Source organism: Martes martes (genome assembly GCF_963455335.1).
Source record: "Martes martes genome assembly, chromosome: 3".
Taxonomy (NCBI): Eukaryota; Metazoa; Chordata; class Mammalia; order Carnivora; family Mustelidae; genus Martes; species Martes martes.
Genome location: NC_137890.1, coordinates 114226539 through 114244998, shown reverse-complemented (window position 1 = coordinate 114244998; position 18460 = coordinate 114226539). Strand labels below are relative to the sequence as shown.

The 18460-nt window shown below is 35.1% G+C and overlaps 1 protein-coding gene across 1 annotated transcript in view; it reads left to right on the top strand.

Moving 5' to 3' along the window:
* ORC4 (origin recognition complex subunit 4) overlaps nt 1–17866 on the top strand; it is a 45775-nt gene extending 27909 nt beyond the window's left edge. The window contains exons 9-13 of the mRNA XM_080799838.1: nt 4256–4342; nt 13149–13257; nt 14138–14233; nt 14316–14383; nt 16723–17866. Coding sequence (XP_080655964.1) covers nt 4256–4342; nt 13149–13257; nt 14138–14233; nt 14316–14383; nt 16723–16911 — 549 coding nt within the window. The 3' untranslated portion in view covers nt 16912–17866. The remainder of the gene's footprint in view (nt 1–4255; nt 4343–13148; nt 13258–14137; nt 14234–14315; nt 14384–16722) is intronic.
* Nucleotides 17867–18460: the final 594 nt, after the last annotated feature.

Here is an 18460-nt window from a genome sequence, read left to right as displayed (position 1 = left end):
CACATTTTTACAGTTACTATACTCCAAAATTTACTCATCTTGCAAAACTGAAAGTTGATTCTTGTTTGATTATAAAATATAATTGCTAATCTAAGCACTATTAATTTGGCACTTCTCATTTTTTAAAATTAAAAGTTCACTGAACAAGGGAACACCTTACTGGCTCAGTCAGAAGAGCATGCAACTCTTGATCTTGGGGTTGTGTGGTTTCAAGCCTCACATTGGGTGTAGAGATTACTAAAAGTTGTTAATCAGTGCATAAGAATACATGTTAAAAGGTACAAGTTTGCCTTATATATATGCCCATTCTACTTCCTTATACTACAGAGTAATTATTTGGTTTATAGCCTTTCAAACATATGCATACTAAAGTTGTTTTTATAGAAGGAGTTCAAACTTTGTGTATTATTTTGTTTTACCTTTTCTGTTTTGTTCTGGTTGACAATTTTTTATTATTTTTCGTTGTATAACTATACAGAATTGTGTGTAAAAATGGTTATCTTAATCCTTAAAATTCAGATATTGTTCTACGATATAATTAGGTGTGGGTTTTTCCTTCTCCTCTTCTCCCCAGATTAATCTTGTCTGGGACTCAGATGTTTTTAGCCTAGGTAAGGTTTTTTGATACTCTTATTATAAGATTCTATTCTTTAGGAACCCTTTATATTTGGTACTCCCACATTGTCCCTTTCCTTACCTAGGCCTGGTGTGGAGCAGGGCCCTGCATCTTTGACCTCTGAATCCACCTTACAGTGCCTCACAGACTTTAACTTTTCACCTGAATTGATTATCTTGTTACAACAGTATGTTTTTCTGACTGCTTTAGAGATTCAGATGCAGTCTTTTATAATATTTAAATATCTTTGCTTTGCCACGACTTTTATTTCTGTGTCTGCTCCCTTTCTTTTCCTAAGATGACTACCTAGCCCAGGTGATATAGCGCCTATCTTTCAGTCCTTCACAGAATATTGCATTCTGTGAATCCAAGTAGGTATATAAAGCAATTAGATGAAATTAGATGAAAGGGATTACTGGTGAAGCATAATTCTGGATGACTGAGAAAATGGTAACCATGTAGCAGGAAGGTGGCTAACCCTTAGGTTTGTGGTCCTTTTTTGCTGATTCTGTATTACTGAATTTGGGGGCAGATGGTAGAAATGAATGTGAGCACTATCCTTTTGTTTTTTAGTTTTTTTAGTTTTTTTTTTTTTTTTGTTTTACCATCTTGCATTTCTTTTATAATGTAGAACTAGTACCACTGCAGTTTTTGTCTCTTAGTTCTAGTATTTTGTTCCCTTAATCCTCACCCTCATTTGCCACTTCCTTTTGGTATGCTAATGGGTGAGCTTCACTTGAAATATATGTCAGCACCATGGCCAGAGGCCTTGCCCAGGAAAGGGGGGGTTACACTGAGGGAGCTATCCTTTCTCTCAGTACTGACTACCCAGCAAGTTTTTCTTATTCCCAGGTTAAAACAGAAACAATGGTATAGATAACAGGTCCCCTGTGGAATTGCATCCAAGAAATATTTTCAGGATAGCGTTGAACCTGGACATACCGTCTAACTTGAATGTTTTAGTGGTACAAATTAGTTAAGCAGAGTAAACACCATCTCAGCATGATAGTATAAGGAGAAATCCCTGTATGAAAGAACATTTCAAAGGATCATAACTAATTCTTCTCAAAGGAAATTCCCTCAAAGTACTATAGCTAAGTTCAAGGAACATTTACCTACTGTCATAATCTTCCCTGTTTAGTTAACAGAAGGTGAGAAGATTCACCAGGAACTGTCTAGGAGGTTTAGTACTTATCCTGCTGCCACTGAGTTATCCCTGGAGCATCATGAGTTCTGAGATACTACTGAAACTCTGTTACATTCTGCTTAGAATCTGCCTGTGGAGAGGGCACCAGACAAGCAAACTGTAACATCGGTACAATAAGAACTTGCTTCTGCAACTTCTGCTTATGTGTTCATCAGTGAAAAGTTAGTATTTCAGCTTCCTTGAATAACAGGAGAGGTCTATTTTGTTTCTGGGACTTTCCCCATGTTCCTATAAGGGTGATGTCAGTCAGTCATTCTCTGTCTTTACTTCCCTTGTGTCATTTCCTGAGCCAGCTATAAGGGAGCTTTCAATCCAGAAAAATAAGAAATTTAATCGTGTTTCAAAACCCAAGATCTAATATGTTCAATGACTATCATAGTTAAATATAACAGACATCCAAAGAGTGTTTTTTTTTATAATAGCCTTATCTCCAAGTAGTTTATAGTGTTGGAATCAAGGTGAAAGTCTAATAAGGTTGTTTTTTTAATGGCTCACATATATAGATCTTTTAGACTTTTTTTTTTAAAAGCACATTAAGTAATTATGGAAGCAAGAAGGTGATAGCTTTAAGAAAGATGGGGAGTTGGATTCAGACCTCTAAAAATATAAGAACGCAAGCAGAGTATAGGTTAGTCTTTTGAAGTATCATGTAGAAGAAAAGCAGTTAACTGTTATTAAAAATAATTGATCCTTAGGGAGAAAATTTCTTCTACCAGTATTTTTGTTACAGGTAATTTTGTTAATAGTTTTAATAAAACTGCAATTAATTCCCAAAAGTTTTTTTATGTATTACTGCTTTGCTTTATTATTTTGTGTTCATCTTGTGTACTCTCAGAGAATATCTCATCCTTTTATGATAAAAAGATACATATAGGGGCACCTGGGTGGCTCAGTGGGTTAAGCCTCTGCCTTCAGGTCAGGTCATAATCCCAGAGTACTGGGATCGAGCCCCGCATCTGGCTCTCTGCTCAGCAGGGAGCCTGCTTCCCTCTCTCTCTTTCTACTTGTGATCTCTCTCTTGGAAAAAAAAAAAAAATACGTATAGTAACAGCAAGAAAATGCTGTTATAAGTTCAGAGAGAATACTGAAAATAATGACAAGGGAATGAGGACTATAACTAGGTTAATGTATTTACTGAAAGCATAAAACTTTATTTCATTATACTGAACTTATTCCTGAATCTGGATCTTCTTGCAGTAGAAGTAGAAATATAAGTTTTACCTCTAGAAAATAAGATTTTGGGGTTTTTTTGTTTGTTCTAAGAAAAAGTATCCTCATTTGTTACAGATGATTTTCTAAAATTGATGTCAGTCTTCCCCACTCTGTTTTTGGCTCTGCCAGCTATGAATTTACTCTCTGTACATCTGATTTTTTTCTATAATACCAAGTGTACCTTTTTTTTTATTATTAATTGTGATTCACTGCAGTCAGAACTGCTTTTTCAAAGGACCTTATTGTTCTCCAAATTTCCAATGTGATTAGTTCTTCTCAAATATATTTGTTTAATTATACTAAGTAATTTACATTGTTGATCATTCCTTCCTTCCTGAAGTTTTCTTCCCTTGGTTTAATTGCTCTCTCTTGGATTCTCTTCCAGTCTTCAGTACCTTTCTCAGTCTCTTTGCTCTTTTTCTGTTTTGTTCTTTAATATTAATAACGAAGTTTTACTTCTTGACCACATTTCACTCTTCATTCCTCCTGGAATGTTCTGTCCCCAAAATATTATTTCTGATTTTTTTCTTCCCTTTCTCAAGCCCTTGCTTCTCCGCACATCACCATTTGACTCTCCTTCAGACCATGTCTTCTATAAATGTCTTAATTCTCTGTTCACACTATTTTAATTCAGACCCTTTTTGTGTCTTATATGGACAGTTGCAGTGGCCTACAATTAGGTTTTTCTGTCATTGTCTTTCCATGAAATCACTTCACCAATAACTGAAACTCAGGGTTACATGACTGCTCATTTTCTGTTAGTATGCCATGATCTTCCGGCATTGCTCATACCGTTCCCTATAACTGGAATGCGCTTTCTTTTTAGCTTAATGACTTATATAATTTAAGCATTCTTTGTATTGCTTTATACCTTGTGTTTCCAAATATGGTAACTCTTACTCTCTGTTGTGTTTTGTGCTGAATTATGATCATCCCACTGGTATGACTGTATGGTTTACCTCTTTAGACCAGAAAGTTTGGGCGGCAGGTATTATGTTTTGTTTCTGTGTATATTTAATTAACATAAAGGGATAAGAAGAAAACAGTAGACTGGAAGTTCCGTTTTGATTTTTGTTTCTACAAATAAAACCAACACCTATTTAATAATGAATAAATATCAAAGCTAATGAGGTACACCAACTAGTGAGGCACATTATAGTTAGGTTTTAAACTGCCTTGTTACTTAACCTATTTTGATTTTTTTTTTCCTCTCTCTCTAGGGTCTCACAGAAGATAGAAGTGTGCGAGAAGTACTACAAAAGCATTTCAATGTCAACAAAAACCTGCGGTCATTACACATGCTATTGGTTTGTATTTTCTTATTTTTATACTCATTTTATTTCACCAGGTAATTGTATTTTGATGGGAATTGATTAAATTTACAGATAAATTTTGGGAGAATTAATGTGATTACTACATTGAATCTTCCAGTCTAGAATAGGGTACATTTCTCCTTTTATTTAGTTTTTCTTTGATTTGTTTAATTATCGTTTTATAATTTTTACCATACAGGTTTTGTATATGTTTATTTTTTTATTTTTATTTTTTGTTTTGTTTTTGTTTTGTTTTCTTTTTTGGTATATGTTTAAAATATATACCTAAGTATTTAATTTTCTGTGGAACTGATATTTTGTAAATATCATATTTAAGTGATACCCTGTTTTGTTTTGTTTTGTTTTTAAAGATCTTATTTATTTATTTGACAGACAGAGATCACAAGTAGGCAGAGAGGCAGGCAGAGAGAGAGGAGGAAGCAGGCTCCCCGCTGAGCAGAGAGCCTGAGGCGGGGCTCGATCCCAGGACCCTGGGATCATGACCTGAGCTGGAGGCAGAGGCTTTAACCCACTGAGCCACCCAGGCGCCCCAATATCTTGTTTTTAGTTAGGTTTTCAATGTGCTCATTCTTAGTATATAGAAATATGTTTATGTCTAATGGTAAGTTTATCTATAATGGTGTAGTAAATGTCTGTGACTATTAAAATTTATGACCGCTAGTAGTTTAAGTATGTCTAGGTACTTTGGAAAACAATTCAGCAAATTAGTTTTCTAAAGAAACTCTGATGCACAAGAAGATATGGAAAGATTGTTTGCAGCAACCTTGTTTATAATTGCAAAAAGAAATGACATGTATCTGTCAATAAGGGAAAGAATTAATAAATTGTGAGTATACATGAAGGAATATAATACAACAGAAAAAAAATGAATGAACTAGAAGTAATACCTCAACATTATAAATTCTCAGAATACATGTTCAGCCAAGAGTTGTAGAAGTATAATATGGTATTTATATAAAATTTGGAAATTACTCTGTGTTGTCTAGGAATGTATACATATGTAGTAGTAAAATAACAACATGGGTTTTTTTTGTATAAGGAAGAGTAGGGTATCCGAAGAAATAGATCCTCTAAGATTTTATTTTGTAAGCTGAGGAAGTAGTTGTAGATATCCAGTACATTATTATTTTGCCTTTTTATGTCAAAAATACTTCATAGTAAAGGCAAGAGTAAAGGGGAAGAGAAGGAAAAGAGTTACTCTGTAACCAGGTTCTCTCCCAGTAGGGGAATGAAGGACAAGGATTTCGAAACTCTTCTGTTCAACTAAGGACCCTGGGCCCTGGTTAACATGGGAGAGAGTTTTTAGTATAAATATTTCTTCAATATTACATGGTACTTAGTTACACTTGAGAAATTACTCATTGTTTAACTGGAATTCACATTTAACCAAATATCATATATTTTCATCTGGTAACTGCTTACCTTATTTAAGGACTAAATTTAAATGTTATGAAAATTACACTTAAATCTTCAAATTGTTGGAAAGGCAACAGCTACATGAAAAGTTGTCTCTAGGTATAATTTTGGTTTTTAATTTTTTTCTTTTATGTACAGTTGAACATAAAGTAGGTAACTTCTGTCACTTAACATTGACCTGAACTGGTTAATTATTCAGTAACAATTAGTAAAAAAAGCTTATACAAGTTACAGGTCTGCCTTTTTGATTTGGTCTAGGGCTTTGAATAATAATGTTTTTGAAGTACAGTTGACATAATATTACATTAGTTTCAGTCATACAAGCCTAGTGATTTGACATTTTTATACATTACAGAATGCTCACAGTAGTAAATATAGTCACCATATGTTACTTTACAGAGTTATTTCAGTGTAATTGACTATATTCCCTATGCTGTACTTTGTATCTCTTAGACTTACTTATTTTATAATTGGAAGTTTATACTTCTCAATCCCCTTCACCTATTTGACCCATCTCTACTTCTTTCCCTTCTGGCAACCATGAGTTTGTTCTCTGTATTTGTAAGTCTGTTTTTGCTTTTAGATTCCACATGTAAGTAAAATCATACGGTATTTGTCATTTTGTCAAACTTATATCACTTAGCATAATACACCCTTAGTCCACCCATGTTGGTACAGATGGCAAGATTTCATTTTTCTTTTTTATGTCTGAGTAATATTTCATTGTGTGTGTATCATCTTTTTCCATTCATCTGTTGATTGACATGTAGGTTGCTTTCATATCTTGGCTCTTGTAAATATGCTGTAATGAAATAGGGGTACAAATGTCTTTTCGAGTTAGTGCTTTTGTTTTCTACTAGTAAATATCCAGAAATGGAATTGAATTGTGTAGTAGTTCCGTTTTTACTTCTTTGAGTAATCTCCCTACTATTTTTCATACTGGCTGTACCAGTTTATATTCCCACAAACAGCAGGAGGGTTCCTTTTTCTCCACATCCTCCCACTTACTGTTCTTACATTTTTTGATACTAGCCATTCTGACAGGTGTGAGGTAATCTCACTGTGATTTTTTTGTGTGTGTTACTCATAATGACTGATGTGGAGCATTTTTCCATGTGTCTGTTGGCCATCTGTATGTCTTTGGAAGTGCCTATTCAGCTCCTTTCCCATTTTTAAATCCAACTGTTTCAGGTTTTGGTATTGAGTTTCTAGTTCTTTATATGTTTGGGGCATTAATTTCTTAATCAGATATATTTGCAAATATGGGAGAAGTCATTAGATTGACTTTTTTGTTTTGTTGATGGTTCCCTGTACTGTGCTGTGCAAAAGTATTTTAGGTAGTCTCAGTTGTTTATTTTTTGTTGTCCTTGTTTGTAGAGACAGTTAACAAAAATATACTGTTGAGACAGATATCCAAGTGTTTACTGACCGGTGTTTTGTTTTTAAAGAGTTTTATGGTTCCAGGCCTTAATTTCGGTCTTTAATCCATTTTGGGTTTATTTTTATGTATGATGTAAGAAAGTGGTCCAGTTTGATTCTTTTGCCTGTAGCTGTACAGTTTTCCCAACAACATTTATTGAAGACTATCTTTTCCCCATTGTATATTCTTGCCTTTTTTTGTCATAGATGAATTGGCCATAAATGTGTGGCTCTATTTTTGGTTTCACTCTTTTGTTCCATTGATCTTTGTGTCTATTTCCATGCCAATAATATACTGTTTTGGTTGCTATAGCTTTGTAATATAGTTTAAAATCTGGGATTGTGAGATTTCCGGCTTTGTTCTTTCTGAAGATCACTTTGGCTTTTCCAGGGTCCTTTGTGCTTTCATACAAATTTTAGGATTATTTGTTTTAGTTCTGTGGAAAATGCTGTTGGTATTTTGATAGAGATTGCATTGAATCTATAGATTGCTTGGGGTAGAACAAATATAAACAATGTTAGTTCTTCAGTCCATGAGCATGTATATTTTTTCCATTTATTAGTGTCATCCTCAATTTCTTTAATCAGTGTCTTAATTGGTTTTAGAGGAAAGATTTTTCACCTCATTGTTTGGCTGAATTTATTTCTAGGTATTTTGTTCTTTTTGATGCAATTGTAAATGGGATTGTTTTCTCAATTTCACTTTCTGCTAGCTTATTATTAATGTACAGAAATGCAGCAGGTTTCTCTATGTTAAATTTGTATCCTGCAACTTTCCCTAAGTATTTGTTGGTTCTAATGACTTTTTGGTGAAGTCTTTAGGATTTTCCATCCTAATACTATTCCTAATACTATATTTTCTGCAAATAGTGAAAGTTTACCTCTTCCTTGACTACTTTGGATGCTTTTTATTTCTTGTCTGATTGCTGTAGTTAGGACTTCCAGTAACATGTTGATTAAAAGTGTGAGAGTCTGCATCCTTTGTTTTGTTCCTGATCTTTAAGGAGAAGCTTTCAGCTTTTATGATGCTGCCTGTGGGTTTTCATGTGTGGGTGGCCTTTATTTTATTGAGGTATGTTCCCTCTATATAACTTAGCTAAGTGCTTTTATCATGAATGGATATTGGATTTGCCAAACTTTTCTGCATCTGGTGTGATGATTATATGATTTTTATGCTTCATTTTGTTAAGGTGGTGCATCATGCTGATTGATTTGTGGATATTGAACTGTCATTGCATCCCTGGAATAAATCCCACTTGATCATGATGAATGCACCTTTTGATGTATTGTATTCAGTTTGCTAATATTTTGTTGAAGATATTTGTACCTGTGTTCATTGGGAATATTGGCCTGTAATTTTCTGTTTTTGTAGTGGTTTGGGTATCAGGTTAATGCTGGCCTCATAACCATTCCTTCCTTTTCGATTTTTTTGGAATAGTTTGAGATGTAAAGGTATCAACTCTGAATATTTAGGAGGATTCATCTGGTCCTAGAATTTTATTTCTTACGAGTTTTTATAATTTTTTAATGGTTTATTTATTTGAGAGAGAGAGTGCAAGCATGAGTGGGAGGGGCAGAGGGAGAGAGGATCTCAGGCAGACCACACTGAGCAGGGAGCACAATAAGGACTTGATCTCAGGACCCTTAGATCACAATCTGAGTGGAAACCAAGAGTTGGAAGCTTAATCCACTGTACCACCCAGGGCGCCCCATGGGAGTTTTTAAGTCACTGTTTCAGTTTTGTTAGTCATAGTCCAGATTTTCTGTTTCTTCCTGATTTAATCTTGGAAGATTGTATGTTTCTAGGAATTTATCCATTTCTTCTAGGTTGTCTAGTTTGTTGGTGTAGAAATTTTCATAGTAGTCTCTTAGGTCTTATAATCCTTTGTATTTCTTTGGTGTCAGTTGTAACTTTTCTTTTATTTCTGATTTTGAGTCCTCTTTTTATCTTGATGAATCTCTCTAAAGGTTTATCGAATTTGTTTATCTTTTCAAACAACCAGCTCTTAGTTTCATTGATGCCTTTTTCTGTTGTTGGTTTTTGTTTTTGTTTTTTTATAAATCTCTCTTTCATCTGTTTTCATTCTGATCTTTACTTCTTCCTCCCTTGTACTAGCTTTAGGTTTTGTTCTTTTTCTACTTCTTTTAAATGTAACATTCAATTCTTAACTTGAGATTTTTCTTGTATCTAGAGGTAGACCTGTATTGCTATAAACTTTCTTCTTCAAACTGCTTTTCTCTGTCCCAAAGATTTTTAGAACACTGTGTTAACATTCTTATTTGCCTCCATGTAGTTTTTTGTTATCTCTTTGATTTCTTTGTTAACTCATTATGTTGTTCAGTCTCCAAATGTTGTTTAGTCTCCAAATGTTTATGGTTTTTTCCATTTTTTTTTCTTGTGATTGATTTCCTGTTTCATACCATTGTGCTAGGAAAAGATGTTTTATATAATTTCATTCTTAACTAAATTTGTTGAGACTTGTTTTCTGGCCTAATGTGTAACCTGTCCTGGAGAATATTCTACATACACTTGACAGGAATGCTTTTGGTAGTGTTTTTGGATGGAATGATCTGTAGCTATCTGCTGAATCCATCTGGCTAGTCTATGTAGGCTGGCGTTTCCTTATTGATTTTCTGACTGGATAATCTGTTGATGTAAGGGGTGTTAAATTGTAATTAATATGTAATTATAATTATAAAATTATAGTATTATGGTCAGTTTCTCCCTTTGTGTCTGTTAATATTTGCTTTATATTTAGGTGCTTCTGTGTTGGGTGCATATATATTTACAGTTACTGTATTCTCTTATTGGATTGATCCCTTTGTATGATGTTCTTCTTTGTGTCTTATTACAGTCCTTGTTTGTTTTTTTTATAAAGTCTGTTTTGTCTGGTATAAGCATTGCTACCTTGGCATTTTTTTTTCCCCCATTTGCATGGGCTTTTTCCATCACTTCACTTTCAGTGTGTATGTATCCTTAGGCCTGAAGTGAGTCTTGTGTAGGCAGCATGTAGATGGGTCTTATTTTTTTAATCTGTTCAGCAACCTTATGCCTTTTGATTGGAGCACTTAGTCCTGTTGACATTAAAAGTGGTTATTGATAGGTGTGTACTTATTGCCCTTGCATTTTTTTCTGTTTGTTTTTGTAGTTCTTTTCTGTTCCTTTTTTTGCTTGCTCTCTTGTCTTATGATTTTATGACTTTCTTTAGTATTATGTTTGGATTCCTTTCTCTTTATTTTTTGTGTATCTCTTTTAAATTGGTTTGTGGTTACCATGAGGTTCAACTGTATGTTAGCAGTCTATTTTAAGTTGGTAGTTGCTTAAAATCAAAAGCATTTTAGGGGAGCCTGGGTGGCTCACTTGGTTAAATGTCCAACTCTTGATCCCAGGGCAGGTCTCTATCTTAGGGTTATGAGTTCAAGCCCCACATTGGGCTCCACACTGGGCATTGAGCCTACATAAGAAACAAAAGAAAATCATTTTAAAAGCACTAAATATTGACTCTCCTCCCACTCTCACACTTTATGTATTTGATCTCACGTTTTACATCTTTTTATTTAGGATATACCTTAACTAAGATATATTTGATTTTATTAGTTTTTAATCTTCCTACAAGCTTTATAATTGATTGCTCTCCTCCTTTTACTATATATTTGCTTTTACCAATGAAATTTTTCTTTAGTATTTTTTAAATTTCCTCTTAGGGCCTTTTCTTTTTTGCTTAAAGAAGTTCCTTAACATTTCTTGTAAGGCTGGTTCAGTGGTGATGAATTTCTTAAACTTTATCTTGGAAACTTTTTCTCTAATTCTGAATAGTAATTTTCCTATGTAGAATATTCTTGGTTGTAGGTTTTTTCCTTTCAGCACTTTGAATATTATGTATCATGCATGTAGACCTTGGATTTGTCTTCTTTGAGGCTTCCTGTACTTCCTGGACCTGGATGTCTATTTCCTTCCCCAGATTAGGGAAGTTTTCAGCTATCATTTCTTCAAATAAGTTTTCTGCCCCTTACTCTCTTTCTTCTTCTGGGACCTCTAGACTGTGAACGTCAGTATGCTTGATGTTGTCCTAGTGGTCCCTTAACATATTCTCATTTTTTAAATTATTTTTCCTCTTTGCCATACAACTTGGGTCCTTTCCATTACTTTGTCTTCCAGATTGCTGATCCATTCTTCTTTTAATCATTTGTTCATTTCACTTACTGTATTCTTCAGCTGTGACTGATTCTTTTTTATATTTCTTACCTCTATTGAAGTTCTCACTAAATTCATCCGCTTGTTCTCACTAAGTTCATCCACTTGTCTCCCAAGTTTGGTGATTATCTTTATGACCGTTATTTTGACATCTTCATCAGGCAGATTGCTTAAATAACTCCATTGGTTAGTTCTTTTTCTGAAGTTTTGTCTTTTTCATTTGGAACATACTCTTCTGTCTCCTCATTTTGTCTGATGTAGTGTTTGTTTATATTAGGTAGCTGCGTCTCTTGATCTTAGAAGTAGCAGCTTTATGTAGAAGGCATCCTCTGGAGCCCAGAAGTACAATCCTTTTGGGTCACTAGAACCTGGAGCTTCAGGGCTGTTTTATGTGGGTTGCTTGCGCATCTCTTGTCACTGGGCCCCGACTGCTGAGGGCACATTTGTCAGGGCTGGTTCCTGACCCAAATGGCAGCAGTGCCTCACCACAACTATTGCAGGCACACCAGTGTGTGGAGCGGGTCCCAGCCCAGGTATCTGAGAGACCCAGCTGTGGCTACTCAGGGCAGGTGGGTAGGGGTATCCTCTCTGTGGCTCATTGAGAGATCCCACCAAGACTCTTGTGTGCTTGCTGGTGGGTGGGGTTGATTCCCCTTCCCTTGGGTAGGACTTACTTGAAAGAATACCTACCTGGTGGGTGATTAATACAGTGCCGTTCCACAGGGGAATTTCCCCTGGCGTGGATAGTGGTCCTAATGAGATAGATGAATAGTGTCACAACTGGCTCTTACAAGCATCTAACTAGCTTTCCTGAAGGAAAACAAGAAAAATAGTACTGCCAGCACTTTCTAAAGAAAGCTCCTACAGATCCTTGTCCCTCCAGCACTATGTATGCCTTAGTCACGTATACCTTCCCATATGGCCGAGGTGTTTTTCAAACTGTTGCCTCTGAGCAATTGAAATTGTGTATGTGCCCTATGAGAATAGAGTCTCCATTTCCTGTAGTCCCTCTTGCTCTCCCAAAATTAAGCCCCTCTGATTTTCGAAGCCAGGCGTTATAGGGACTTGTCTTCCTGGTACAGATAACCAAGGCAGAGGGTGCCCAGTGTGGGATCTGAACCCCTCACTCCTCAGGAAGGACCTCCACACCTTCTGCTATGGATCACTGCACTCGGTGTTTGGTTCCTACCCCAACCACATCTCTGCCTCTTCTTATCCTCCTCAGTGTGGCTTTTTAAAATATCTTCAGCTGCATACACACACACACACACACACACACACACACACACACTGTCACACTCCTAAGCTGCTAGTTTTCAGAGCATTCTCAGAGTTGCTTTGTATGTAGTTGCAGTCTTGTGTCTGTGGGAGAAAGTGAGCTCAGGTAACTTCCCTACTCCATTTTCCTGTGAAATCAAAATAACCTTTGAACAGCATTCTTACCTACTTTTTATCTCTTCTTGCTCTACTCCTTTTTAAGTGTTTTCTTTTGAGGAGTTGTAAGTAAGATACACAAGTAGGAAGAGGTATAGCAGCAAGAATTTTTTTTATGCTTTACATTTATAGACCTATATGACATATGTATTGGAATACTATATTTTAATAGAGCCAAGTGTGAGAATACCTTTCCCAAGCATTAATATTAACTCTCCCATAAGAATAGACTCCAAATTAAGAAGTTTTGTTCAGTATTATCTCCAGAATGCCTAAGTAAACGTGTAAATGTTTTTCTGATCCACATTTCCCTAGATGCTTGCTTTAAATCGTGTAACAACATCACACCCGTTTATGACTGCAGCAGATCTGATGGAGGCAAACCAGTTGTGTAGCATGGACTCTAAAGCAAATATTGTACATGGTGAGATGCCTGTTTAATTAGTTTTTTATAAATTTAAGTTAACATAATGGAATTCTTTCAAAATTATACTTAACATTGGGTATAATACAGACTACTTTTAAATCCATGTAGCCTTTAACTAAGCCCTACAAAAGGTATTATGACTCCCATTTAAAGTGGAAGAATACTGATGCTCTCCCTGCCTTGTTACATTGGAAGTCCAGCTAAGACTTGTATTGCAGGTGTTCACATTGCATTAGATGCCACTAGAGAGCCTTGGCATTGAAGGTTCACTCTCCCTTTGAAGAATCTAATGAATTTTCTTATTTTAGAAAAAAAAATGTAAATATAATTTCCAGGTGTTCAGGGTTTCTATGAATAGTCAAGGACCCCATGTGATTTAAAGTACATAATTGCAGGGGCACCTGGGTGACTCAGTCTCTTAAGTGTTTGCCTTCGGCTCAGGTCATGATCTCAAGAGCCCTGGGTCAGGCTCTCTGCTCAGTGGGGAGTCTGGTCTTCTCTCTCTCTCTCTCAAATAAATAAAATTTTTAAAAATATATAAAGTACACAGTTGTGTGCCAGTTTATGTTTATTATGAGCCATGTGATCAATGCTTGATAAAACTCTCTCTAATCCATATAACATCTCTGTAAGCTTAGGAAGATTCTTAGTTTGCTTATATGAAAGCCAAGCCCCGGAAGGTTGAGCAGTTTGCTTAGGATTGTATAAGTAATTGTGACTGAAAGATAATTTGATGCTGGGGGATGTCTTGATCTCCTGCCACCCCTCAGAACAATGGTCTTTCACTTTATCATTCTCTTTGGAGGACAGTTATTTCAATCTTATGGATCAGTAAGTTAACATACAGCTCATAATTTGTTTTCCTTTTACTGTATAGGTCTGTCAGTCTTGGAAATCTGTCTTATAATAGCAATGAAACATTTAAATGACATCTATGAAGAGGAGCCCTTTAATTTTCAAATGGTCTACAATGGTGAGATGAAACTTTGGTTTCTTTCTGACCCTACCTCACTGCCTGTTTGAGGGTGTTAATGTTGTTATTGCTTTCTGTCCAGAGTTTCAGAAGTTTGTTCAAAGAAAAGCCCATTCTGTTTATAATTTTGAAAAACCTGTTGTCATGAAGGTAAGATTTAAGTTCACTGTTATTTTTCTGCATACAGGTAGATTCTTACATCCAGTTTGATTGTATATGTCATATTTGAACTCTTACTAACTTTGAAACATTAGGTATTTATCATAGAAATTTTTTTGTATGGTAGACAAAAATTAATCTCAAAATGTTTGAATAATTCCAAGGCACCCCAATATTTCCCAGTTTGTGGAAGTATACTGCCCTCTACTGTCTGTTTCTAGCACTGCATTATACAAAGAACTATACATTGCAGTTCATCAGTAAAATTCTGTGCCTTTATAACCCAGGGGTTGTCTTTATAATCGTAGCAGTAAAAAGAAAAAATGCAGATATTAGCCATTAAAAAAACTAAAAGATAAAATATGGGCTAGTGAGAACATATAAAGTTTTATTAGGGGTTGGTTAAGTCATGAGTTTTAAAACTTAAAGAGCTTCATTAGAGTGTACCTTTGTCCACTAGAAATATATGAGCCACATAATGTAATTTTGGATTTTCTAGTACCAGCAAAAAAGTTTAAAAAGGCAAAGTTAACTTTAATGATAATTTTTATTTGGCCTGATATACCAAAAACATTTCAATCTATAATTGGTACAGAAAATTATTAATGAAATACTTCATTTTCTTTTGTATTTTTTGAAATTTCATGTGTTTATACTTAATTCACTAAGTATTCATTGGAATTACTCTTTAGATTTCATAAAATTTGTAGCTGAAGTAGATGTACATTCTCAATTGTTCCACTAACTTAAAATTTTCTAAAGGACTCGTATCAAATTTTAAGTTAAACTTAATAATTAATAAACTTAAATAAAATTAAAAATCAAGTTCCACAAATAGTAGTAGCCCTCTGTGATTACCTTACTGGACTGTGCAGCTCTGGAGGACTTTATGGGGAAAAACATCTTTCCTTTCCTTCCCTCTTCCTCTTCCTCTTTTTCTTTTTCTCTCTTTCCCTTCCCTTCCTCCCCGCTGCATTCTCCTACCCCTTCCCACCCCTCCCCTCCAGCAGTGGACCCATAAGTCCTTTATCATCCTTTATAGGCCTTAGTGGTCAGAATTCTGTTTCTTGTACCAAATAAAAAATGTGAGTACAGGGCATTACCCTTTCTTCAGAACAACAGGGAAAGTACTTATCCTACTGAAGTTTGTTTGTTTGTTTTCCTTCCTAATGTCCATGTCTGTCTGATAGTCATAGTTTGTGGAGGTTGTATGAGTACAAAGGGTTACATGAACATTTAAATTCTTGAGTGATTTGTATTTTGTACCTGGTCATTCTGTATTTTAAAGTATTTTGCTGCCTAGAAATATTTTAAATCTGTTTTATTCAGCCCCAATAATACCTGCAGCTTCAGTATTCCTCCAGCATTTTCTCATTTTTAGAAATGAATGGTGTCTATTTCTCTTTTCATCAGACTTTTTATGATACATAAAGAATATATTCCATTGATATTTTTTACAATGTGGTTGTAAGAATAGAAAGCTCCAGAATCTCTTTCACTGTGTCAATATTTTAATGGTTACTATGTCATGATTTAATGGTTTCCTTTTTTTGATATGCTAATAAAATACCTAAAACAATAATCAGGGTTAGAAAAGACAGAATACATGAACACTAGAGGTGAGAGGAAACCATAAACAACCCTTTTAAGGGGGGGAAGATGGAAGAAAGGGAATTTTTGACAGGTTGTGGCATGCTCTGCAGACTTCTTAGGGAAAAAGGAGCCTGTCTTCTTTCCTTCATGCCCATACCACTCCGCTGAATCATTTATTTATAGGGTCGGCCAAACAGGCTTGGTGTACTCCTAGGGGTTTTTCTGCCCCTAAATTTTTTTGCAGCTGCATTAAACTTCTGTGTAGCAAAGTCTTACAAAACTAGAAAGAGAAAAAAAAAAAAAAACTAGAAAGAGATTGTAAATGCAAATTTGAGTCACCTAGATAATTAGTTAAAAGTACTGGTCTTATTAGTTGTTTAGTTTTTATAGAGAGAACTAGAAGCCCTTCCCTTAAGTACGAGCAGGTGTACAGCATGAGGATTGATACAGAATGAGGATTGGAAGAAAAACCATATTAAGGAGACTGAATTAGAGTTTGCCCTGTTCACATTCAACAATGCAGGGACAGATAACTGTATATTGATACTGCTTCACCTGATAGATAGATGAAGTTCTTATGAGGTTGACGAGAGTTGTTTTTGATCCCTACTGATTTCTGTTAAGTTTTGTTTCCTGGCACTCTGTTTTACAGTTAACAGCAACCCTAATTGTTCTCTGGATTAATGTTATTATTTTACTTCCCCTATTCAACCTAAAGTATTTCTTTCATCTTCCAGGCGTTTGAACACTTACAACAATTAGAATTAATAAGGCCTGTGGAAAGGACTTCGGTAAATACACAGAGAGAGTACCAGCTGATGAAACTACTTTTGGATAATACTCAAATTATGAATGCTTTGCAGAAATACCCCAACTGTCCTACAGATGTTAGGCAGTGGGCAACATCCTCACTAAGCTGGTTATGAATATAACCAGTGGCTTCAGTTGCGAAGTTTCAGGCATACTTCTGTAAGGAACTCAAAGCTATTGTCCTTGAACAAGATATGTTAATTACATTTTCTTATATTTATAAATGTATTTTTGTATTTATGGGAGACTGTTACACATGTAGTGTCTTGGCTGTGTCTTGCCTTTGAATCATGAGCAGTTACATGATTTATAATTTCAGTGATTTTAGATTATGTTGTAAGTAGCAGTTCGAAGAAATAAATGTGACTGTTTTAGGGAGTGAACCATATGCTTATTTAACACTTGTCAAGTATTTATGCGGTATATTTGAAGAGTTCATTTCAACCCAGCAGCCAAGTGTTTTTACAAATCCTCAAGCAGTAAAGAAACAGTGTTAAGAGTTGAGGTGTACTGAGCAATCTTTTGGTCCACTGGGAGGTGCCACATTTTTTTTTTGTTTTTTTCTATCCATGGAGATTCTGGATTCTATCCCAGACCCAGGTCTTTTGGTTCAGGAGACTGACCAGTTTGGCCAGAAGATAGTTCACATGGAAGAAAAAGGTGAAAAATTTGAATATGAATTTCTTCCAGGCTTCTCAAAAGGTGGTACTTAATCTTATCACCTATAGAAGAATCCCTTGTAGAATTTTTTTAAAGGCAAATTCTTTCCATTTCATTAAAGATTTCGTGAAATGCTGGTTTATTTATTTATTTATTTTTTTTTTTAAAAGGCAAATTCTTGGGCCTGTCATAAGCCCAAAGGATCAGAATTTGTCTTTTTAACAGGGACTTTAGGAAATGCCTGGAAAAACATTCCCGCAATTAATGGTAAGTGTTTGGCACTATTGACTAAACTTACTTGTATGAAAAAGTAAATCCCTAAAGGCACTGTAGAAATGCTCACCTTATAAATTTAGGAGTCCAGAAACTATTTCAAGTACCTGTTTAAAATGAAATTTAATAAGCATTCGCTAAATGTTAGTGACTTCATTTATTTTAAGAACATTGATTGCATATTGTTTTCAAAAGACAGTCCCTATCCTTGTCTATTTCATAATCCTTTTAACTATCAAGTGCCCTATGATACTCAGGGACTGTTATTTACAGTTGAGAAAAAACTGACATACTAGTGGCAGTGTTCAGAATCACACAGATAGAGAATGATTGACACACTCTGGAATTCAACTCAGGTTTGACTGACATCAGAGCCCCACTATCAAGAGTTAAAATTCTTAACAGGTTCTTGCCACATTTTTTTTTTTTTAAGTATGCTCTAAGAAATTATTTACCAGGTTTTCCAAGAAGTGTCAGGTATAGAATGGACTCTAATATTTCTGTGTGTAAAAAGTAGCTCTTCAGTTCAACCTATTTTTTTGCAGACATAGCTGTTCCTTCCCTGCCTTCTAAGTCTTCAGATCACTGTCATTTACTTTTCAGCAGTGTCTCAGTAAAGGTAAGGCTTGCATACTGGTTCTATGCAATAGTCTACAGATTTTAGGGGATATTTTGCCAAAATACTTAGCATGGTAGCATCACTATTACTGGAAGCAAGGATTTTACACATGA